Source organism: Trichosurus vulpecula, chromosome 6 (assembly GCF_011100635.1).
Source record: "Trichosurus vulpecula isolate mTriVul1 chromosome 6, mTriVul1.pri, whole genome shotgun sequence".
Taxonomy (NCBI): Eukaryota; Metazoa; Chordata; class Mammalia; order Diprotodontia; family Phalangeridae; genus Trichosurus; species Trichosurus vulpecula.
This window is the reverse complement of record NC_050578.1, coordinates 260,907,115-260,932,425: the sequence shown is the minus strand read 5'-3', so window position 1 is coordinate 260,932,425 and position 25,311 is coordinate 260,907,115. Positions and strand designations below refer to the sequence as shown.

Sequence of the window (25,311 nt, the reverse complement as noted above, 5' to 3'; positions counted from 1 at the left end):
GGGAGGGCAGGGCAATAGGGGTTAATTGACTTGCCCAAAGTCACACAGCTAATCACAGGTCTTTTTAATGCCTTTCATGTCCATTGTTTTTTTTATTCAATCATTTCAGATTTCTCTGGTTCTTCGTGAACGCATTTAAGGTTTTCTTGGAAGAGATACCAGAGTAGTTTGGCATTTCCTTCTCCAGCTCTTTTAATGCATGAGGAAACTGAGGCAAACAGGGGTAAGAAACTTGACCAGGGTCACACAGCTAGACAGTGTCTGAGACCAGGTTGGAACTCAGGAATGTGATTTTCCTGATTCCAACCCTGACTTTCTATCCACAGGTACAATCTACCTGTCATGTAGCTGCATAGGCAAATACCTTAAGTTCTCTGAATGTCAGTTTACTCATTGAATCAGATACTTTATATAATCTCTCTCCATTCTGCATTTTTAGTGCTATGCTATGGTAAGGACATTTTTGAAAAGACAGCTGAGAAGTGGCAGGGCCATAAATTAATCCTAAGCCTTCTAACTCTAAATATGTTTTGTTCTACTAAAACACTTCCCAGGCCTTCCTTCACAGAGCCGGGGAAGATCACATTCTTTCCAATTTTGAATATGCCTGAGGGGAAAACTGAGCCTAGTAGAATCCTATGTTTGATCATTTTGATAATATTTATATAGCAATACCAAAAAAGACTCTGAGGCTTCATCATGCTGCCTTGTCAAGGGATCTCCTCATTAAAACAAGGTAGAAAGAAAGACATGTAGTCATTGAAAAAGAAGTTTCAAAAATATCCATTGAAGCAAAAATCCATTTGTGTTTAATGCTATGATGACATTCATTATAATTCATCAACCAATTATTTTGTCTAAAATGTACACATAAGCTTCCTCCCTGTTCTATCATTCTTTTATTTGAAATGGATGGAGGAGTCAATTGCAGTTTTTCACCTTGAGCCTGAGAAGGATATTAATCTACACTTGAGAGAATACAGAGGGAGTGATAATACAAGGGAGTGAACAATGGTCAGCCTCTAGCACAAAAATGTTCACAAAGCACTTTTGGTAAAGTGCTGGTAAATGTAAAAAATGAAATATCTAAAATGGCTTTAAGAAACGCTTATTGTGTCGAAGAAACTGGAGTCATTTATTCCAAGTTTTCCCATTCTTAATGGAAGACCTTGATTTTACCATGAAATCCATTATTGGATGTACATGCAGCCAGGGTAAATTTCCAGATATTTTAAATGAAAAGATACAGAACTTAGTTATATTAAAAAAGCAAATGGGTACATTCCTGTATTCCATTAAATATACTCCCAATAAATTTTATTGTCTGCATATAGGAACCAACCGTAAGCTCATTCCTTTCACCCTTTACCTACCTGCATTCTGAAATGATGATAAAGTTGGAAAAATAGCTTCAGATAAGCTATGCAAAAAGATTTCACTACCAACACCAACACACATAATAAATTATTGGACATAAATGTATACTCAAAAAAGAAAATCATGATTAGATAATGAAAAGAAAAATAACTATCTTTTAGCATATTAACAAACTCTCCCCAAAAGCCAGGTTAAGTACTCCAATTTTTCAAATCCCCATGATCTGAAATGATGCAACCATCCCTTTTCTCTTGTATATTAAACTCTGTATTTATCATTCCCACCCCCATTTTCCTCCTTTTCTTCAGTGCCTAATCAAGAAGTATTTCTTCTCTTTTCCAAAGCTAAACCTTTTACTTAATCTGTTGATCATACCCTCTCCCATCTCCTTGGAGAGCTTGCTGCCTTGATCATTCCTTAATTTCCTCTTATCTTCATTTTATCCTTACAGTTAGTTCCCTCCCTCCACTGACATATATGTTAAAAATTCTTATTCTTTGGGAAAAAAAAAGGCACCTGAAGTCCTCATTCACTGAACTTATTTCTGTATAATAGCTCTTACTTTACCTAGCTAAACTCCTAAGAAAGCTTGTTGGTATAGGTACCACCCCTTTTCACAATCTCCCTCTCTACTCTTCTGTAAAATAAAGTTATTGGTGCCGCCAGTAAGGTAAAATTCAACTCGTAAAAGTTATCAAAAGAGTGTAGCTTCTACGTGTGATTTTTTTTCTCTACTCTCTTCCTAATTTGTTGTACAACTTCTAGTATGGTTTACCACCATTTCTACTTTGCCACTATACTGCCTTGACTTCTGTGAAATTGATCTTTCTTGGTTTTCTTCACGCATTCTTGCTCTGCATTCCTGGAACATTGATTTCTTTTTCTTAACTGGGTGCACATTGTGAGAATGCTCTATCTAGTGCCTTCTTAGCTCCTCTATCTAAAAACTCTCATGATGATTTCATCAGTCCTCATGAGTTTAATTATCACATCCAGATAGGTACTTCCAAATATGTATAACCAAATTCAATCTCTCTTGAACTTCAGCCTTTCCTTACTAAATTCCAACTGGACATCTCTAATATGAAGTGCTATATAGGGATTTCAAATTCAACATACTAAAAATGAAATTCATATTTTAACTTTGTTATCCTTATTCAATCTGCTGCTTTATTGAGGGCCCCACCATCCCTCCACTACTAAAGATGAGTACTCTTAGAATCATTTTGTATTCTTTCTTGCCCCTCACCAATATTATCAAATCAACTATTAAACTATTATATCTAATGCTGCAACACATCTTTTACCTTTCCCCTATCTTTACATTTTTACAACATATAACCAAATTCAGACATTCATCCCTTTCTTACATTATGTGAGTAAACTTCTAATTAATCTATGCTTCTTGTTTCTTCACTTTCCACTCCATTCTCACATAGCTTCAAGTTAATATTTGTAAATCACAGATGGCCATGCATCCTCTACTTAAAAGTCTTCAGGGGCATGATATTACTGATATAAAAAAAATATATCACAACACAATTACAATAACAAAATCCAATTATTCTATTTGATATTTGAAGCCATTCTTACTATGTTTTCTATAGATTTTATTAGACTTCTTAAGCATTATTACCCTTAAGTCACTTGCTCTTCTGGTCAAAAAAAAAAAAGGCATCTCAGTTATTTCCTGTAAATGATTTTCCGTAACTGTGTTGCATACCTTTGGCCAAGAAGTTCCATCTTCTTCTCATGTATTATTTCATAAAATTCCTAGCTTCCTTCAAAGTATATGGTAAATATTTCTTTCTCTAGATCTTGTCAGCTCTCTTCTCCTGACATTTTTGGAGGTCCTTCTCTCTAGAAATTTCATTATGTTCCTTTGCATTCTTGTATATATTTACTAACCTTTTAGTTGGTTGTCTTCCAAAAAGAATATGCATTGTTTTGAATTGTTAAGGGATACATTTCTAGAGGCTTCTCAAATTCTTCCTGTTCTCTGTGCCAAACTCAAACATTTGGCAAAGATTGACTGTTCTATTAAATGACAAGATTCCTTCGAGGGGAAGCCCCAATTAGTTTTATCGCTATTTTTTCCACAGCCCTTTTGGAAAAATCACCTCTAACCCATGTAAATCCTCAGCATTCCTATATATTACTAACAAAGCCCAAGAGCAAGATATAGAAAGAGAAATTCTATTTAAAGTTACTCTAGACTATAAAATATTTGGGAGTCTAACTTCCAAGATAAATCCAGGACCTCTATGAACACAATTACAAAACACTTCACACAAATGAAGTCAGACGTAAATACAGGCAAAAACATCAGTTGCTCATGGTTAGGCCAAGCTAATATAATAAAAATGACAATTTTACCTAAATTAATTTACTTATTCACTTCCATACCAATCAAACTGCCAAAAAATCTTTTACAGAGCTGGATAAAATAATAATAAATTCCTCCAGAAAAATACAAGGTGCAGAATATCAAGGGAATTAATGAAAAGAAATGCTAGGGAAGTGGCTTAGCCATACCACATATGAAACTGTATTATAAAGCAGAAGTCATCAAAACTCCTTGATACTGGCTGAGAAATAGAATGGTGGATCATTGAAATAGGTTAGGGACAAAAGACATGGTAGTCAGTGACCACAGTAATCTTCTCTTTGATAAATTCAAAGAGTCCAACTTCTGGATTAAAAATTCACTATTTCAGAAAAACTGTGGGGAAAAAAGGTAAATAGTATGACAGAAACTGGGCATACACCAATATCTTACAGGTATACTATAATACAGTCAAAATGGGTTTGAAATTGAGATGTAAAGGCTGATATGATAAGCAATTTGGGAGAGCAAGAAATTGTTTATCTGTCAGATATATGGAGAAGGGAAGAATTTATGGCTAAACAAGAGAAAGAGAGCATTAAAAAATACAAAATGGATAATTTTGATTATGATAAATTGAAAAGTTTGTGTATAATCAAAGCCAAACAAAAAATTGGGAAACAATTTTTACAACCTATTTCTCTGATAAAGGCCTCGTCTCTAAAATATACAGGGAACTAAGTCAAATTTACAAGAATGCAAGTCATTTCCCAATATGATAAAATGTCAAAGGATGTGACATTAAAAATGTGCATACTCTTTGACCCAGCAATACCAGTTCTAGGGCTGTACCCAATGTGATCACACAATGTGGAAATGGACTTATATGTACAAAAATATTTATAGCAGCTCCTTTTGTGGTGGCAAAGAATTGGAAATCAAGGGGATGCCCCTTAATTGAAGAATGGCCAAATAAGTTGTGGTATATGAGTGTAACAGAATACTATTGTGCTATAAGAAATGAGAAGCAGACAAACTTCATAATAACCTGGAAAGCGGAGAGGAGAAGGAGGGAGTGAAAATTTGGAACTCAAAAACTTGTGGAACTGAGCATTACAAAATAAAAATAGAAAAAAAATGAAAAAAGAAAATAACTTCTGTATCATGTACAATGACACATTTATAGTAATTTTTTTTTAAAATCTAGGGATTTTTAAAAAGTTCACCAACCCCTTAAATTTTCATGTAATTACCTTTCTCTGTTATGAGGATAATGGGAGATAAGTTTGCATTATGTCAGTAAAATATTTTTGAAAATATTCGTGTGACTTTAAGATTAGCAACTTTATCCTGTGCTCAATCACCTGTAGAAAAAGCTTCTAATCACAGTCATGCTAGGTAAGGACTCCACTTGAGTGAAAAGAGTATAGAGCATAGGAAAAAGAAACAGGAATCTTTGATTATAGTTTTTGCTCTGTCTTGAATTAGCTGTGTATCCTGCAGGCCACTAAACTGTCATGGGCCTAAGCTTCCCCCTCAAACAACCATAATAAAGGTAGTAGTATTTGTATTTTCTTGTGTTAAAAGCTATTTTGATTAAAATATCAATGTAAACCTTACAAAATACACTAGAATTTTACCCTAATGACAAAATGACCCTCCAGACATTAGGACCTGGATAAGGTTTTGTTGAGTTTTTCCAGAGGTCTCTGGATCATTACCCTGGTTGATGCAACAGAAAACTCATTTTATTTCCTGTAATAGGACCACAGTTTTTCCAGTAGAATGACTCAAACTAAAAAGATCATTAACCTTAAATATAACTTTATTTTTTTTTAATTTATACAACTAAGATACAGAAAATATTTGTGCCCAACAGTAGTCAAACTCTCACTCACTTTCTATAGGTACTTGAAAAAGTCTTTTTGAATTATAGTTCTCTACATGGCTTAGAGTTACTAAAGACTCAATCTTGCCCCTTCAGACTCACACAGTGTATAAATTTCATGTTACTATTGTCAAGGTCTAGTTTTACTCCTTTGGGTTTTGATGCTTTACCTTATAGTACTTTAATTTTTGTTCTTCTGGTTTTCAGTTCCATTTTTTTAACCACATATTTTTCTCTTCCTTCATTCTTTTGTTATTCTGTAACTTGTCAAGCATTTCTGTCATAGATGGGTTCTCCTTCACTGCGTAATCCTGAAGATGCAGTCCCTGCAAGTGTTTCTGTCCATACTATTAGTCCCTGTTAGATCCATGCCTTGCTGGTCGTATGGATATTGTTTGGGGGCTTTAGTGCAGGCTTTGCTGTAGTTATGAATGTGCTTCAATGGCCCTAAAAACACCTAATAACACTCTGTCTGTATTTTCATGACTTATGCATTCGCTCTCATATGGAAGTAGTTCCCCAATTGTGTATATTTCCCAGGGATGCCTAACAAATGATGGGTCATAGCCATCCAGATTGGTCATGCTGTATTTGGTTGTTTTGAATTCAAAGGTAAATTCTTGTTTAAACTAAAAAAATCAATTACAGCTTCATAAGTACCACTGAAGTAGAACTCATATGTCATTTCATTTAAATCCCTCTTTACTAATAAGGAAACTGAGGCTAAGTAATGTTAAATGATTTTTCCAATATTACAAAGGAATTTAACATCATTTACATGATTTGAATTTATTACCTGACCCTTGACATGCAGTGTTCTTTCTATTGTATAAAAATACATGTTCTGTTTTTGTAAATACATCCGCCATGCAAAACCAAAAAATATTTCATACATCACTGTGTCTGGCGTTACACTCACTGGCCCTGATGTTCACCAACTTTTTGTAGTTTTTGATTAAGTTTATATTTTTGTTGCAGTTGTTGGGAGTAGTATATTATACCTGAGATTTCAGTGCTATGGAAACTACTACTAAAGAAATCTTTCTTAACCAAGGGATTGGAAAATATCCTACTGCATAATATTAGAGAACTACCTGGGTAATTCAAAATTTAGTGATTCAATGTCACACAGAGTATATGGGTCAAAGGCAGCACTTGAACCCACATCTTCCTAATTCTGAGGCAGGTTTTTCTACTCATAACACCATTATGCCTCTCATAACATTATAGACAAAAATGTAACTACATATTCCTGCTGACTCCAGTTAATATGTACTTAAAACTTGGAACAATCACAAGTTCAAGGCAGCAGACAAATCATCTCATTTGATCAGTCAGGAAATACATTCCCACAAAAGCCCTCCCCTCCATAACCAAGTCTCAATATCCTTTATCAATATGCATTTTAGATTACATCTCTTTTCTCCATGGAATCAACAGAACCATTTCTCTTAAGAAAATGCCCCAAGCACAAGAAGAGTAGTTGTTCTCCTAAGGACTCTATGGTACCTTGAGAGTAGAGTTTTCAGCAAAATCACCTTTGGGAGCCATAAACTGATGATAAAATAAATGTTTGTCCACTGACTGAGTGACAGAAAAGATGGTCTCCTCATTAACCATGCTCCCCTCCAGGAAAACGTATCTGAAGTATGAAATGCTTTCTTTGTTTCCCATGGGGGCCATCAGTGTTTGACTGGGTCATTGATTCTTTTCCAGAGCTTACTCACAGCATTCCTCCTCTCCTTGTTCCTCAGGGTTTAGATTAAGATGTTCAACATAGGGGTGATGACAGAGAAAAAAATATATTCATCGTTTTAACAATCGAGAAGGTGCAAACAGACCTAATGTGAAAATGCAAGGAACAAAGAACAAGACAGTAACTGTGATGTGGGACATGCATGTAGAAAGAGTTTTGCATTGGCTTTCTAGACTGTGAGTCTTCAAGGAGAGTAGGGTAACCCCAAAGAAGATAAGCAACATTGTAAAGATGACAACAAAGGTTTCTTTTTGTAAAGCCAATCCGTAAGTGAAAGATCTTTCCTGCTCATTGAGTAGGCCTCAGGTGGGGTCAACAAAGAGTGGCATGATTAGAGATGGGCCCACACCCTTTCACTAACTGGATGTGAGGACCCAGGCACACACACTTTTGCCAGATAGCAAACTGGTTTACTAGTTTCCGATAACTCCTCAGAGCCCTAAGGGGAGTGGCTAAGACCATAGCCAATCAGAGACCTGAGGCTCAGCCAATCAGATACTGGCTGGCATTGCATAAAAAGAGAGTGCAGAACTGGCAGCAGCAGAACTGGAGAAGTGGAGCTGAGAGCTGCAGAATTCGAAAACAGATATCAAGAAGACGTTGAGGCAGCAGACACAAAGGGAGAGACAGCATGGAGAGAGTCTGCACAGAGGAGAGTGCTGAATAAGAGAGAGAGTTACAGAGATCGAGGAACTCAGGAGTCACCAGAGCTGCAGGAGAAAGTGCTGATTGCAGAGGTAGGATTCATGTGTGACTTTGTACAGGGAGGCCCTAACAGCAGGGGAAGGCTACATCATATCTTATCTCCTTGCTATAATACTTTGTTATAATTTCCTTGTTACTAATTGAGATGGACTTAACTGTTTTGGAATATTATTGCTACTATATCAAATGGGGGCATTGGTCCTTGGATTTGATCATGTGGAGTCTAAATAAATGTTATATTTCCTCTGCCTTCTACCTAGAGAATTCCTTATACTTCACAAGTTCGAATAACTCAGGGCTATCCATGGTCCTCTTCAAGGTTATGAATTTTGCCTTACTGCTATACTCCTCCATTAGCAACCTCTGAAAGTCCAATGATATAGGTATTGGTACAGGCAAGTTCTAATAATGGGTACATATCAGAGATGAAAGGGTCAATGACATTAGGACCACAGAAGGGGAGCCTGAAAATAAAAAAAAAAGTAGCAGAATCATTGTAGGACAGAAGCCCACTACCCAGGCTACAGCCAGCAACACAGAACAGACATGTCGTCTCATGATAACCAAGTAATAAAAGAGCTTAAAAATGGCCACATAGTGGTCAGAACCCATTACCACTGGAGTTGGTTCATGCAAGCTTGGATGGCAATACACTTCTTCCCATAAAGCAAGTCTATGATTCTTTTGGGAGAAATGGCTGTGGAACAGACAGCATCTGTAAGAGAAAAATAGACAGAGGTGGAGCCAAGATGGCAGCTGGAAAGCAGGGACTTGCCTACGGCTCTCCCCAAGGACCCTCCAAACACTGATAAAAATGGCTCTGAACAAATTCTAGAACTGCAGAACCCATGAAATAGCAGAGGGAAACAGGACTCCAGCCCAGGACAGCATGGATAAGCTGGGTAAGGTCTATCAAACAGAGCTGGGAGCAGAGCCTTGCATGGGCTGTGCCTAGACCAAACATACTGGGAGCCAGGTGGAACAGGCCCTAGAACCCTGAATCAATGAGCTGTGACAGTTATCAGATTTCTCAACCCAGAAACACCAAAAACAACAGAGAAGGCTAGTGGGGAACGCTGTGGGGACAGAGTGAAAGGAGTTTGCAGTTTGGCCACCACCCCGGAGTCAGCAGACCTGGTCCAGCTATAAAACTACAGCTACAGTTGCTTCTAGCCCCAGAACCACCTGGTGCGAGGAATTAAGTGGTGGATCGGGGCAGGAGTGCAGAGCCTGCTTCAGATCTGAGTCAAGTCTGGGCTGGCAGTTCTAGTAAGTTTCTGAGACCAGATTCAAATTCACAAAAATGAGTCTTCCTGACTCCAGGTGCAACACTGTCTCTACTGCAGCACCTAGCTTCCCCCTATCATTAATACTTTTCCTCTTTGTCTCTGCCTTGAGGAATGTATAAGTTGATCCTTGCAAGACTAAGTGCACATTCCTACACAAAGCCTGTCAGGATGGCTCCAATTTGTTAGTATTCTCCTGCCTCGATATTACACTATCTATCTATCTATCAATCTATCTATCTATCTATCTATCTGTCTATCTATCTAGGTATCTAGCTATTTAACCAGATAGCTAGCTAGCTATGGACACACTCATAAACACACACATGTGCACATATACATACACATGTATGCACAAATTTGTATGTGTCTATATATGTATGTATATGTTTATGTGTATATATAGATATGCAGATACATATGTGTCTACATCTAATTTTATATAAAGTAATATAAAATATTTATGCTCAAAGATAATCTGGTTTTTTTGTTTGTTTGGTTTGTTTTTGTATCATTACAACTCAGATCAACATTTTTCTCTTAAAAGCACTTGTTAAATGTTCATAGAATTGAAATAAATTGAACTGAAATTAATTGAAATGTATTCTTGAAATAAATCAATGGTTAGCATTTTTATAATGGCTCATGTGTCTTAGAGCTGCAGCAGGGCTGGTCTAGTTTTTGCTTTCAGATTGTGTGTTGAGTAGGGCTAATATAATGCAATGGTGGAGTTGGAGGTGTAATAATGGTAAAGTTGTGTCTCAAATTAGGAGCTCATTCATGCCTAGGCTGAAGGTTGTCCTATAATCTTTAGATAGCTTCATTGTCAGAATTGGGTTGAGAGGTGAACTGGTAACTAGTGTCAAAGTCATGCTTTAACAGCAATCAAGCATAACATTGGGACAAAATGGTTGAGAGGGGGAAATGTTTGACCAAGAATTCAGTGTACAGGTTGAAATGATTAAGGATGTTATTTTTAATTCAGTCCTTCTCTTTTTTGGAATCTAACACTGACAGGAAAGAAAAAAAAAGTTTTTGATGTTATTTGACCTATCAGAAGGAACAAAAGCCATGATACTCTAGTCAGCTAAACCAAACTGACAAAAATACACTTGGCTTTGTGAAAGGCATTTAGTTTCATCTTTTTCCTTAATGGATTCTAGGAGTATAGAGCATCATCTCACAATTCAGTTGGTTAAACTTCACAGAGCGGGGAAAGCAGGTTGAATATCACTGTTAGTGTATATGGCTCCTAGGATCACATAGATGGCTGGATGCTTTCTGGCGGATCACTCCAAAAATCTGTACATTATGAGAAAACTAATATTCTCTATCTAAATGGCATCACATGACTCCATTCAAAGGAAAATTGAGCTCACAACATGTTTTTCATGGTATAAAGTAGAAAAATTGTGAGCGAGCCAAATGTATCTCTTTGGAATTTGGGTAAAATATTTCTGAGTTAATGAAGTTATTAATAAACAAATGTTTAATATAAATGGTGTTTATGTGTATGTTAAAACAGAAAAGTAAACTGAGGTGTAAAATTCTGAACACAATTTATTAGACTAACAGTAACTAGAAAATTTGTTCAATAGTCTCCCTAGATGACCAAATACCTTCATTGATGACTGACACCATTTTTATAACAATTAGCAGAGCAAAATTTCAAACAACATAGATGTGCTATCTTCCAGTTGTCTATGAATGACATTGTCAGAGCTAAGATCACATCATTTGGACTTCTCCTTCAAAATCCCCATAACCATGTCCAAGCTCTGTCTTCAGTCAGTAAAAAAAGGTTCTCCATTGATGGGATTAGTCTTCAAGTTATTCAAGGGAATTGCTACCATGGTTTAAATGGATCAGACCTGATTTTTTTAAGCTTAATTATTTTTAGGGATTTTTTTTGCTTTTTTATTTATTTAATATTATTTTTCCTTTTCAGCATTGATTTTCACAAGAGCTTGAATTACAAATTTTCTCCCCATTTCTACCCTCCCCCTCACTCTGAGATGGATATATTGTGATTGCCCCATTCCCCAGTCAGCCCTCCCTTCACTCACCCCACTCCCCCTCATCCCATTTCCCCTTACTTTCTTGTAGGGCAAGATAGATTTCTATGCCCCATTGCCTGTGTATCTTATTTTCTAGTTGCATGAAAATACTTTGTTTTGTTGTTTTTGAACATCTGTTTTTAAAACTTTGAGTTCCAAATTCTCTCCCCTCTTCACTTCCCACCCACCCTCCCTAAGAAGGCAAGCAATTGAACATAGGCCACAGGTGTATCATTATCTAAAACCCTTCCACAATACTCATGTTGTGAAAGACTAACTATATTTTGCTCCTTCCTATACTATTCTCCTTTGTTCATTTTTTGCCTCTTGAGCCTGTCTGTTTTCGAAAGTGTGTGCCTTTGTTTACCTCCTCCCCCTTTCTGCCCTCCCTTCTATTGTCTCCCTTTTTTATCTCCTTCCTCCTTCCTTCCTGTTGGGTAAGATACCCAATTGAGTGTGTATGTTATTCCCTCCTCAGGTCAAATCTGATGAGAGCAAGATTCGCTCATTCCCCTCACCTGCCACCTCTTCCCTCCCAACAGAGATGCTTTTTCTTACCACTTTTATGTGAGATAATTTACCCCATTTTATCTCTCCCTTTCTCAATGCATTCCTCTATGATCTCTTAATTTAATTTTTTTAGATATCATTTCTTCATATTCAACTCACCCTGTGCCCTCTCTCTTTATATATCTACACATATACATACATATGTGTATATATATATATATATATATATATATATATATATATATATATATATATATATATATTCCCTTCAGCTACCCCAATACTGAGGTCTCAAGAATTATACACATCATCTTTCCGTGTAGGAATGTAAAGAAAACAATTCAACATTAATAAGTCCCTTATGATTACTCTTTCTTGCTTACCTTTTCATGCTTCTCTTGATTCTTGTGTTTGAAAGTCAAAATTTCTATTCAGCTCTGGTCTTTTCACTGAGAAAGCTGGAAAGTCCTCTATTTTATTGAAAACTTGTATTTTGACTTGGAGCATGATACTCAGTTTTCCTGGGTAGGTGATTCTTGGTTTTAATCCTAGCTCCATTGACCTCCAGAATATCATATTCCAAGCCCTTCAATCCCTTAATGTAGAAGCTGCTGTATCTTGTATTATCCTGATTGTGTTTCCACAATACTCCAATTGTTTCTTTCTGGGTGCTTGCAGTATTTTACCCTTGATTTGGAAGCTCTGGAATTTGGCAACCATGTTCCTAGAGGTCTTCTTTTTGGGATCTTTTTCAGGAGGTGATCAGTTGATTCTTTCAATTTCTATTTTAACCTCTGGCTCTAGAATATCAGGGCAGTTCTCCTTGATAATTTCTTGAAAGATGATATCTAGGCTCTTTTTTTGATCATGGTTTTCAGGTAGTCCAATGGTTTTTAAATTATCTCTCCTGCATCTATTTTCCAGGTCAGTGGTTTTTGCAATGACATATTTCACATTGACTTCAACTTTTTCATTCCTTTGTTTCTGTTTTATAGTATCTTGATTTTTCATAAGATCACTAGCTTCCACTTGCTCCAATGTAACTTTTAAGGTAGTATTTTCTTCTGTGGTCTTTTGGACCTCCTTTCTCATTTGGCTAATTCTACCTTTCAATACTTTATGCTCCTCATTGGCTTTTTGGAGTTCTTTGGCCACTTGAGTTAGTCTATTTTTAAGGTGTTATTTTCTTCAGTATTTTTTTGGTCTCCTTTAGCAAGTCATTGACTTGTTTTTCATGGTTTTCCCACATCACTCTCATTTCTCATCCCAATTTTTCCTCTACTTCTTTAACTTGCTTTTAAAAATCCTTTTTGAACTCTTCCATGGCCTGAGACCAGTGCAGGTTTTTCTTTTAGGCTTTTGATGTATGCTCTTTGACTTTGTTGACTTCTTCTGGTTGTATGTTTTGGTCTTTGTCACCAAAGAAAGATTACTAAGTCTGAGTCTGAATCTCAGTCTGTTTTCTGTACCTTGCCATGTTCCTAGCCAACTACTTGACTCTTGAGTTTGACTGCTTGTAGAGAGTACTTTGTCCCAAGCTTGAGGCGATGCACTGTTGTTTTCAGAGCTATTTCTATACAGCTAGCTGTGGCACACCAGCACTCCTCCTCTCCCAAGAACTGCCAAAACAGACCGGATTCAGATCTTAAGCAAGCTCTACACTCCTGCTCAGATCTGTCATTTAATTCCTCCCACCAGATGGGTCTGGGGCCAGAAGCAATTGCAGCTGTAGTTCTGTAGCTGCTCCACCCCCTCTGCCCCTACGGCAGTGGCCAATCCATGAGCTCCTTTCACTCTGTCCCTGTAGTTTTTCCTACTAACCTTCTCTGTTGTCTTTGGTGTTTGTGGATTGAGAAGTCTGGTAAGTGCCACAGCTCGCTGATTCAGGGTGCTATGGCCTGTTCCACCAGGCTCCTGGTCTCTTGGTCTAGATGCAGCCAATGCAGGGCTCTGCTCCACTCTGCTCCCAGCTCCGTTCTATAGACCTTACCCAGAGACCATCCAGGCTGTCTTGGTCTGGAGCCCTGCTTCCCTCTGCTATTTTGTGAGTTCTGCAGTTCTAGAACTTTTTTCAGAGCCATTTTATAGGTGTTTGGAGGGTTCTGGGGGAGAGCTTTAGGCAAGTCCTTGCTTTCCAGCTGCCATCTTGGCTCTGCCCCCTTTTTTTAGCTTAATTAACTCTCTCTGGAGAGTTGGTACTGATTGGGTTTACAAACCTTGACATAGTTAGAAGACAAAAACTTGAACTTTAGGCTAGTTTCACCCAGGTGGATGAAGTTTACAAGAAGGAACCTGAAAAAGGAATGCTAATCTAGTTTCATTGTTCTTAGCAAAACAGAATTAAATGCAACTTTCAATTTTACATATATATGTGTGTGTATGTATATATGTATGCATGTATATGTTATTGATCTGTTATTCAGTCATATTTGATATTCGTTAACCCCATGGTTTGTATGTTCATGGGTTTTTTTGGCAAAAATACTAGAAGGGTTTATCCATTTCCTTCTACAGTGAATTAAGGCAAACAGAGACTTGCCTATGGGAAAAATGCTAGTAAATGTCTGAGGATGGATTTGCATTCCGGTCTACTATCCGCTATCCACTTAGTCACCTAGTTAGTTATAGTATGTGTACTTACGTGTGTGTGTGTGTGTGTGTGTGTGTGTGTGTGTCTGTGTGTCTGTGTGTCTGTGTGTCTGTGTGTGTGTGTGTGAGAGAGAGAGAGAGAGAGAGAGAGAGAGAGAGAGAGAGAGAGAGAGAGATTTTGACTTGTGGTCATGACAGTTTGTTATAACTATACATATATATATATATATATATATATATATATATATATATATATATATATTAAAATCTCCTCTCTCTAGATATTATATATGCAAAGGTATACCTGTGCATATTAGATATATACCTGCATATACATCTATATGCATATATGAACATGCACACAGTATGTATGTGTATTTAATAACTTGCATGTGTGAAAACATATATACAAATATAAACATATATTTATACATGCGTATATGGAGTGTTCAAGAAGGACTAGCTCCTGTGATGTGAAGGCTTGCCAAGCTCTTTTCAGGGCTGCTCATACACTTTAGGTGTCCTCCCATCACTGAACTCTCACTTGTAGCTCCCAGAAGCTATACTATGGGCACTGGTCACACCCTGGCAAACCATTTCAACAGAGGGGCTAAACTTGGTTAAAAGGAACCATTAGGCCTCAAATCTATCAATATGTTAGGGGATGTGTTCCAACAGCAATGAAGACAGCTAAAGCTGTCACTGTGGAGTGCTTAGAGTTTGGTGAGACATTGAAGATGCCAAGGTGATCCATTGCATCCCGGTCCATGACCAGTCACCCTGATTTTTGTCTTGCCACTGGGCTCCAATGACTCAGGGAGGGAGAATGAGATTGACAACATTGTGCAACAATGTCTCACTTAAATCAAGTTCATACACAACTCAAGATACAACCCCATGATTTCATCTGTCCTCTTTAAAAATGAAGGATGATCAACATGCATATAAACATAAGTGTATGTGTATTAAGATTTGACTTGTTTCAACAAGAGTTATATTTCTCTTTCTGTTATCATCTCTATTTCTGTTCAGTCTTCATTATCCACTTATATAGAATCTATATCTAAGTATTGTGTCTATGTGAATGACACACATATCATTATATGTAGATATAGATGACAGAGATAGAGATATGTTTGCAACCTGATTTATTGTTGAATTGAACAGCAGCCAAAGCCTGACAAAACCCTGCTCATTCAAGACAAATGATCTCAACATTACTGTTACCTAAAATTTGCCCTCATTAATTATGAAGAAATTCCACTCAAGGCCTAGATGCAGAGTCACAAATGAAAGACTTAGTGTGGGAATTCTGGGTAGCCAGGAACAGCTTTTTGGTGCCACATCTTAGAAGAGAGTTGGGGAATGCATGGCCTTGAGGCCATACTTGAGGACCTAGAAGGCCACAAGTTACCTCAAGGCCCCAGGTTCCATACCTCTGTCTTAGAGTCTTTACTTGAATATTTCTAGTGTGAGAACATTTCTATGTGAGCATTTATGCTTGAATACCTGGAGAAATATATGAAAAGCTTATGTGTATAGTTTTGTATTAGATCATGCCTGTATGTCATGTACAGAAATAAAATATGTCATAGAATTAGGTGAAGTACAAGGGACAAAACTAGGAAAGCCATATTGTCCAAAGGTGTAAAATTATAGAGAAGGAAATTAAAACTCGTGAAGTTGAATTTACTTTATAAATATCTCATAATTAATCACTATCATGTGTAGAATTTGAACCCAAATCTTCTGACTGCAAAGTCAGCATTCTTTCCACTATGTTATGAATGATTTCAAACATTTTAACTGTCCCATAGATGTTTAAGCATTTGTTCAGTCATTTCAGTTGTGTTCATTTCTCTGTGACCTCATTTCGGAATTTTCTTGGCAAAGACACTGGAGTGATTTGCCATTTTTTTCTCCAGCTCATTTTACTGATGAGGAACTAAGGCAAACAGGGTTAAGTGACTTGCACAGGATCACACAGCTAGTAAATGTCTGAGGCTGGATTTGAACTCATGAGGATGAGTCTTCTTGATTATAGGCCCTATGCACTATCCATTAAGCCACTTAGCTTTCCCTATATAGCAGAGAAAATAACCAAATAAAAAAGACACTGTCCAGGAATCAAGGCATCCTAAGGTATCCTCCTCTAAGGCTACATTTGTTAGCCAAGCTACACCTCCCATTTCCCTCACCTTTTGAACTGTTTTTTCCCCTATGAGAAACTAAAGATTTTACATTTAAGTGATAACTTGGGTCCAGTGAAGACATGGGAAACAGATCTGTTTTTGTTCTACTTTGTGAAGATGATAAAGAAGAGTATAATGATGTTGATGATTTTGGCGAATTTCATTGTTAAAAAACTCATTCAAGTAGGCATTGGAGACTTAAAGATGAAGTGTGGCAGAAAGCTATTCACAATGGGTCAAGAAATATGAAAGGAGCAGGCCAAAAAGATGAGATTAAGTATTGAATCTAGATGAAAGAATAGATATTAGGGAGGAAATCAGGTAAAAAAGAAACCTTTATCAGCAACCTATTATGAAATTGCTAACATCTGCAGTTGTGGAATTAAAGGGAAGAAAAGGAGAAGTTGCAGACTGTAGAAAGCAGGGTTCTGATCCCTTTTCCTCTTTCCCGATGGAGGTTTATCTCTTTGATATAAAGCAAAGAATCTTCCAGGCACAATCAGTGTACTCTCTACTAGGAAATATTTGCAACTAGGCATATACTCTCCACCCGGCATAGAGTTTCTGCTGTTTTCATCATCTCTTCATTGATGTACTCTGCTTATCTCTGATTGTCCCAAGGCATCACTCTCTTTGGCACAAGATTATACAGTTTCTTTCTCCTCTGTATAAAAGTATTACCTGCAAGTTGTTTCGTAACCATGTTGTGGGTGCAGGGACAAGAATGCTTCTCCCTGATAAGGGAAGTCTGAAAGTCTTTTAGTCAGTCAGACAATGAGCCACAGGACCCAGGTAAGGTGACGGTGAAGCCAGAAAGAACAAGAAAGAAAACAATGCAGAAGGAGGAAGAAAGAAAAAAAAAATAAAATGAGAAAGGAAGGAAGGGAACAGCAAGGAAGAGAAGGGAAATGATTGAGGAAACATATTAGGAAGTCAATATTAAATGAATATCTCCCCAAAGTAGAATCATTATGGAAAAAAATATCATTATATCTAGATATTTTATACCATGTACCTGTTCTCCAAGCTTATAATATATGGACATATAAGTATGTGTGTATATACATCCACCATAGATAGATAAATAGATACATAGATATTTATAGATTCAAAATATCTTTTTTTACAATTACAGTTGTATACCTATATTTACTAACTATAACTATACTCTCTCTCATTGTCTATATCTCTCTTTTTATCTGCTTACTCATCTATTTTCTATTTATCTACCTCTATGACACATATAATTTATCCTTCTATGGAAAAAAGTATTTAACATGAGACTTGAGTGGAGCTATGAATTCTAAGAGATCAACCTTAAGAGGTCTATTAGTCTAGGCACTGGGGAAGGATTGTGTTATAGCATGGAGATGGGCAATATATTTCCACTTGAAGAGAATCAGTTGCCAAATTGAAATGTAGAGCATTTACTACATTTGGCCTAAAAAATTCAACTGGATAGGATGAATGAATAGTGAATGAGTGAGAATTAATTTAATCAACATTTTTTATATTTCAGTAACTAAAATGAACACTAGAAGCAGAAATATAAAGAGTAATATAATCCTTGTCCTCAAAGAGCATGTGTTTTAATAAGGGAAGACAACATAATGAGTAGAATTGTGGAAAGATGGAGATGTTTTGGAATGGGCTCTTGCAAAGTTGGCAAATAGAGTCATAGAGCAAATGATTGTAATGATATTGCCAGGAAAGTTAGGGTTATTGTGATTTCTGATCTCAGAGCTAGAAGGAAAAAACATCTAGGAATAGGTCAGAAAGTAAAATTACACACACGATCATATGTCATGAATATAGCTTAATGAGAGTGTGATTGGTATCAGCTACACAGTGGCTACAAAACTGTTAATATGGGAAAATCTGGGAGTTTCAGTAAACTGTAAGGTCAAGAAGAATCATGGGCAAGTAAAATAAGTGAATCCAGTCATAGAACCATAGAACCCGCAAAGAGAGTATTATGTGATATACATATTTACACACACATACAATATGCATATATGTATGTATGTATGGATGGATGTATACACAGCACATATATACTGGAACTGAACAATGGAAAAGCAGAAACCTTTATCCCCTATCACTTGCCATTTATCAATTATCAATCCATAGATATGGAGAGAGATAGAAATGATAAAATGACAGATCCTGAACCAGAACTTAAGGTTAGTAGTAAGTTAGAATGAGACTGAAGAAAGAGAACACCAAGCTAAATATCATTGGGTAAGATGCACAGTGCTTTTAACTATCCTAAGGCTTTTTTTTTTCTGTCCAAGAAGACTTATCTCTTTAATATCGATATTCATCATATATCTCTCCAGGAACACCATAATATGAAAAGAATGAAGAAGGTAGGTAGTCCAACTAGAAATGGAAAGCTTCATGGTGGTCAAAGCATGTTACAAATGTGAATGTCATGTGATGAGTGAACGAATGGGAAATAAATGGAAAAAAAGAAAAAAAAGGACATGAGTAACAAGAAAAAGGAGGTTGAGCATACATGAAACAAGGAAAATAGATAGAATAGACACAATTCCCAATTAACACAAGGATAAGTTCAACCTATTGAAAAATGAGAGTGAAGTCTCCACTTTGTTGAATGGATCAAGTATGGATCATTTACAAAAGGACTTGGAAAATAATAATACAACATAGAGTTATGATGCTAAACATTTTTCTATGAAGATAAGACAATTTAATAAAACAAAATTATTATCATCGTTGTTATTATTATTATTATTATTATTTAGTATTGACAATTTGAAAATAACATTTAAGTTACTAAAGTTCAGGTCACACATAGCTTTCACGTATGTATATCATTTAATACATTATACACATGTCTATATCTATGCCTATATCTCTATATCACATTTTCCCCAGGAGACATTCACTATTCAAAATATATTTATCAAATACAGGTGTTATATAATATTATAGCACCTGATATTAAGCTCTTATGCAATAATATAGGTCAACCTTTTGCATGAGGCAAATATACACATATGTATATATATTATATATGTAATATATAATATATACAACATATTATATATATATTATAGCTGAAATGTTTTTATCAACAAAGACTACATACATACTTCTGTGTGAATATTCATTCTATTTGCCTATCATTTATTATCTCTATATCTCCATCTATTCTTTCCCAAAATACATGCTAATCCTCCAGAAACAAATCATATATAGAACAAATCCTTATGGTTTAATGCATCCCCACTTGTGCAATATCATTCACAGTCCACCTTTTGGTTCGACAGAGCCATTTTGCCATAAGCGTAGCCCCTATAAAAACTGAACAGACAATTTTCTGAAAAAAGCATGATGTGCTTAAAGAAGCTAATTCAGCAATACAGTACTGGGGGAAGGTGTCAGGCAAGGAACATCGGACCATTGAGAAGAAAGTGATTTACTTCTATATTTTTTAAGGAACTGCTTTTTTTGCCCTCAAGAAAAAAAAAATCTAAGAAGTAAATAGCTTTCTATTATTTCTCTATATCTCTATATCACTAATTGCTTGGTATAATCACTGCTTTACCTTTAATGAGTGATATATATGTATTAGCTAATATTATACTCATTAGCACTACTACTACCCCCACTCCCTCCACCACCATCATCTAATCAAGTTCCAAGTCTATTTATACATTGTTGAAACAGGAGAGAAATACACCAAAAAAAATGACACTTCCCTTTCTTGGGGTATCTAGACTTGGTAATCAATGAAGATCGTGAAAGGACATTATGGAAACAGTGAAGTACCTCACAAAAGTCTAACAAAGCAACACCTCTGAAATACCCATTTAGAACTGTTTTGGTGGCCTGAAATATGCAACAGAAACTCACAAGTACACAGTGTACAAATTGAGATCTCAATATTCTTGGTGGAAGTGTTTAATGGTATGAAATCAAATGAATTATTGAGCTCAATCACTCAGATATTACTTTGATCTGCAAAATAGTTAACATCAAAATTCTAATAGATATTTACACCTCAAATACTCAAAATGCACAAGCAATATTGAACAGTTTTCCGAATACAGAAACCTGGAGAAAAAGGATCAAAACGTTTTGGAAATAGTACAAGTTATATAAACTTTCCTGTATTTCCTTACTGCTATTGGAGTTGTACCAAAGATGACTTCATTGAGCTTATTATTGGGGTGGATTGACATTCATAAATATTGCTAAGCAACTCCAAAAATGTGTTATATAAAATAATAGCTTTATTATAATCTGTAGAACATCAAATATAAATTTAAAAAATACTCCCATAACATCTTGTCTGGGACAGTTTCTATTAGAAGCAAAACATAGAGTTAGATTATTTTTGTCACTATTCATCATCATAACAATAATTATAAAGGTTAGAGGAGGTTAAAAAATTCATAAAGAGTCAGAGTTGATTTAAGCCTTGTTCTTCTATACTATAGCTCGAAACCTCTATGTACTATGCATGCTACATTTCTTATTGAAAAAAATAATTAACAAATGATAATATATGATTTAAATATTGATATTATTATTTGAAATAATTTGAATGTGTTGTTTGATTTTAAAAAAAATCAAGTCACTTTTTTCCTGTTTAGGATATGCACACATAATAAAATATTTCCCAGTTAAAAACAAAATATTCTTATATTCCCAGATTTACATCACATTACAAGTCTTGAGATGGAGTTTTAGGATGATAAAATTAAATATTGCCCATGAGCTTGTTGATTTATATTAAAAACTTAAAGCAAAAATAACTCAACAGATAAACTGACTATTTTTTCCAACTTTCCTAGAATATCCACTGCCATAAATCAAACTCATTATATGACATATCTATTATGATCATTAAAGATATTTTACTGATACTATTCCCAGCATAATCTTTGCATCTTTGTTACCAGAATTAATTGCTCTTATAAGTGTCATATAATTAAATGAATTCATATTTTTGCTGATGAACCATGATGCTCTTTTAAAAAAATTATTTTTCATTCCAAATTTTCTTCCTCCATGCATATCCTCCCTTAACCACTGGAAAGACAAGAAAGACAAGAAATACAATGTCCATTATACATATAACATTATGCAAAACATTTCTGTACTACATGTTACAAAAAAAAGTGAATAAAAGAAACTAAGGAGAAAAAATATGCTTCAATCTGCAATCAGAATCCATCAGTTGTATGTCAGGACATGGATAGCATTTTTCATGAAATCATCATGCCCTTAAAGAAATAGTTCTAAAAAGAACAACAAAAGTGCAGTTTCAAATGCTCCTGACAGAAAGTTTACCTCTTTCCTTACTTATTCAGGTTCTGCTTTTTCAAACTCAAGAAAACTCAAAGTTTTAGGAATTTAAAAATCCTTTATCATTTGCTTTCTTCTTATCACTGCTTGTTCAAAACATCCATTATCTGACAGCTGGACATCCCTTTTTTATTCCAAAGTTTCTTCATTGCATTTTTCATCTCCTTATTTCTCAGGGTGTAGATCAAAGGGTTCAGCATAGGAGTGATGATAGTATAAAAGACAGTTAGAGCTTTATCAATGGGGAAGGTACAGACAGGCCTATCATACATGAAAATACAAGGGACAAAGAAGAAGACAACAACTGTGATGTGGGAAATGCAAGTAGAAAGGGCTTTTTGTCGGCCTTCAGAACTTTGGGTTTTCAAAGTGTGTAGAATGACCCCGTAAGAGATAAGCAATAGTACAAAGATAATTGTGCATATTGCTCCACCATTGGCAACCACTGAGATGCCAATTATATAGGTGTCTGTACAGGAAAGTTCCAATAAAGGGTACATGTCACAAGCAAAGTGATCAATGATATTGGGTCCACAAAACGGGACACTAACAATACAAAGGAGCTGAATTAATGAGTGCATGAAACCTCCAATCCAGGATACCACCAACAGCAGAACACATACACGCCATCTCATAATGACTAAGTAATACAAAGGTTTACAGATAGCTACATAGCGATCATAGGCCATAAAAATGAGGAGGAAAACTTCAGCCCCACCAAATAGGTGTCCCAAGAAGAGCTGCACCATGCAAGCTTTGAAAGAAATGGTTGCCTTTTCATAGAGCATATCTATGGTCATTTTAGGGACAATGACAGTGGAATAGATAGCATCCATGGAAGACAAGAAGGCAAGAAAGAAGTACATAGGGGACCTCAAGTTCTTACTTCCAATGACAATTATGATAATCAGAATGTTGCCCACCATAGTTAAAATGTAGATAATTAAGAATACAGCAAATAGTATTTTTTGTACCTCAGGATTCTGGGTAAGCCCTAGGAGGACAAATTCAGTGACATTAATCCTGTTTTCCATGCTTTCTTGGGGGTATGGAGTGAGAGTAACTGTTTATTAGATATACCACCAGAGTTGTAGTTAGGAGAGCCTTGAATTCAATTCTCACCTCTGTCCCTTTTTTTAAGGACAATCTGCTTAACCATTATGGGAATCAGTTTCCTCACTAGAATACCAGTGGCTGTACTGAAACACTACTATTTCACAGAGCATTTTTAAGGGGGGAGGGAAAAAAGAAATGGATAATCTATTTGCAAATTTTAATCTCACACATAAAAGTTGGTCATTCTTCTGTAGTTTCAGCAGTCAAATTTTTCCCTATAAAGATAATTAAGAAATAGAAACATTTTATTAACCCTTTTTTATATCACTTTTGTCTCTCTATATACCCCATTTACATCTGAATGTATATGAAATAAGCCTTACTCATAATTTCTCTTCTTTGTAACAAAGGTAATAAGGAACACTTTCTCAAGTATTTCCTGTGACAAATTTGATCACAATAATTGAATTACATTTTAATTGTTCCTGCTATCTATATTGTTGTCAAATTTGTAGAGATTGTTTTCCATTTTCTGCCTATTTGACTCTGTTATAATTCATAAAAAATCTGATTTTTCTCTAAATTCCAAATATTCATATTTTCTTTTTTAATATGTTTTTCATTTTATTTTACCAAAACACAAATTAAAAATACAGAAAAGAAACAAAAACATATCATAAACTTAAATATTGAATATTTTCTAATAATACAGATATGCTCTGTCATGTTTGAGTATTCCCTAATAAATGGACACCTATATTTTTTCATTTTTGTTGCTACAAAATTACTTTACACAAAGGTTCTTTTACAGGTGTCCTCTGTGGTGACAGCCTGGCAATGAGTATCCTCACTTCCAATGGCATAAGCATTTTAATTTCTGTTTGGAAACGCAATCTTTTAAATTGAGGTATCAGTTTCCTTCTCACATTTCCAAGAGACTTCCACTTTAACAACCTTTTGTTTTTATAAAAGAACACAAATGGCAGTGATTCAATTGAAAAAAAAGCTGTAGGCACAGAAATCTAAGACTTATCCAAGGTCTCCTGATCTCCCACATGACACCATTTATATATTTTTAAGCAATTAAGTAGTTTCCTTAAGTAATAGGAGGTTCATCCAAATGAACCTCAATCACTAAACAGTGAGATGCTAATAGTATCTTGTTTCATTCAATCAATTAGGATTTGTTTCATCGTGACTATAAGGATTTTTAGTTCATCCATAATACCTTTATTAAAATGCAGGTAATCCAGGAAAAGGTATCACTTTAAAGTATTATCAACACTTTTCCAAATATGTTTATCACATCCCAAGACTGAAAGCATACTAAATAAATGCATTTTTTAAATTAAAGTGACCTATTTGTTATAGAACTATAAAATAATAAGCATGATATATATTTCATGAAATAATAATTATTGGTATATCATCATCATCTCATGTTCATCAGACATTTCTATGTGGAGGGAAGAAATGAAAGAGATCATTCATGTATTTTTTCTGCTTTTGACTTTGTCTGAAGCTATTCTCTTATTAACAAACAAATCCACCTAAGACACTTCTGAAATCAATAGTACATGCCATTTTCAGAATATTTTCCTAAGCCTGATCTTTATATTTTCTAGTCTCTTTGCAAAGATGTCACTTCAAAATGGATAATCATATAAAATTCCCCATATATTTCATATCTCAAAATAATCAGCTGAGTTCTTCAATTTCTTCATTTATATCCTTAACTTCATAAAGAGATTTAAAAATTGGTCATGTCAGAAGAATACCAGCAGGGATTTTTGTAAGTGGTTTAATTCTTTATTTTGATAACATGACTCCCATTTCTCACTGAAGCAAGTTAAAAAAAAAAAAAACATCGATTCAGCTTAAGTTACCATCTACTTGATAATCTTAATGCAAAGCATAGTTTGGGATAGAGTCAGAAATTTGAAGGACTTTTATAAACACATTACCTCTCCATGAAGTCAATTGTCCCAAGTCCTGGATGCTGATATATTTTCCTTGATGTTGAAAGACTGCAGCTTAGGGCAATGAAAATGTTATTCACTACCACTGATCCTGTTGTCACCACAGAGAAAGAAAGTGCCTCGTAATTCATTTCAGTTTAAAGGGTCTACATCAGTCTAATAATTTCCAAATATCTCCTCCACTTCCCTCACACCAGTATTTTTTCCAAGCAATTAAACTTCCTTAGATTGTGAAATTGATTCCATGTGA

The 25,311-nt window shown here is 35.5% G+C and overlaps 1 protein-coding gene and 1 pseudogene across 1 annotated transcript; both read right to left on the bottom strand.

The window, feature by feature from the left end:
* Window positions 1-7,273: 7,273 nt before the first annotated feature.
* Window positions 7,274-13,382, bottom strand: LOC118854998 (annotated as a pseudogene).
* Window positions 13,383-22,106: 8,724 nt separating this feature from the next.
* Window positions 22,107-23,078, bottom strand: LOC118853685 (olfactory receptor 4A47-like). Its single transcript, XM_036763871.1, has one exon. The coding sequence runs from the start codon at window positions 23,058-23,060 to the stop codon at window positions 22,107-22,109; it is 954 nt and encodes a 317-aa protein (XP_036619766.1). The 5' UTR covers window positions 23,061-23,078.
* Window positions 23,079-25,311: the final 2,233 nt, after the last annotated feature.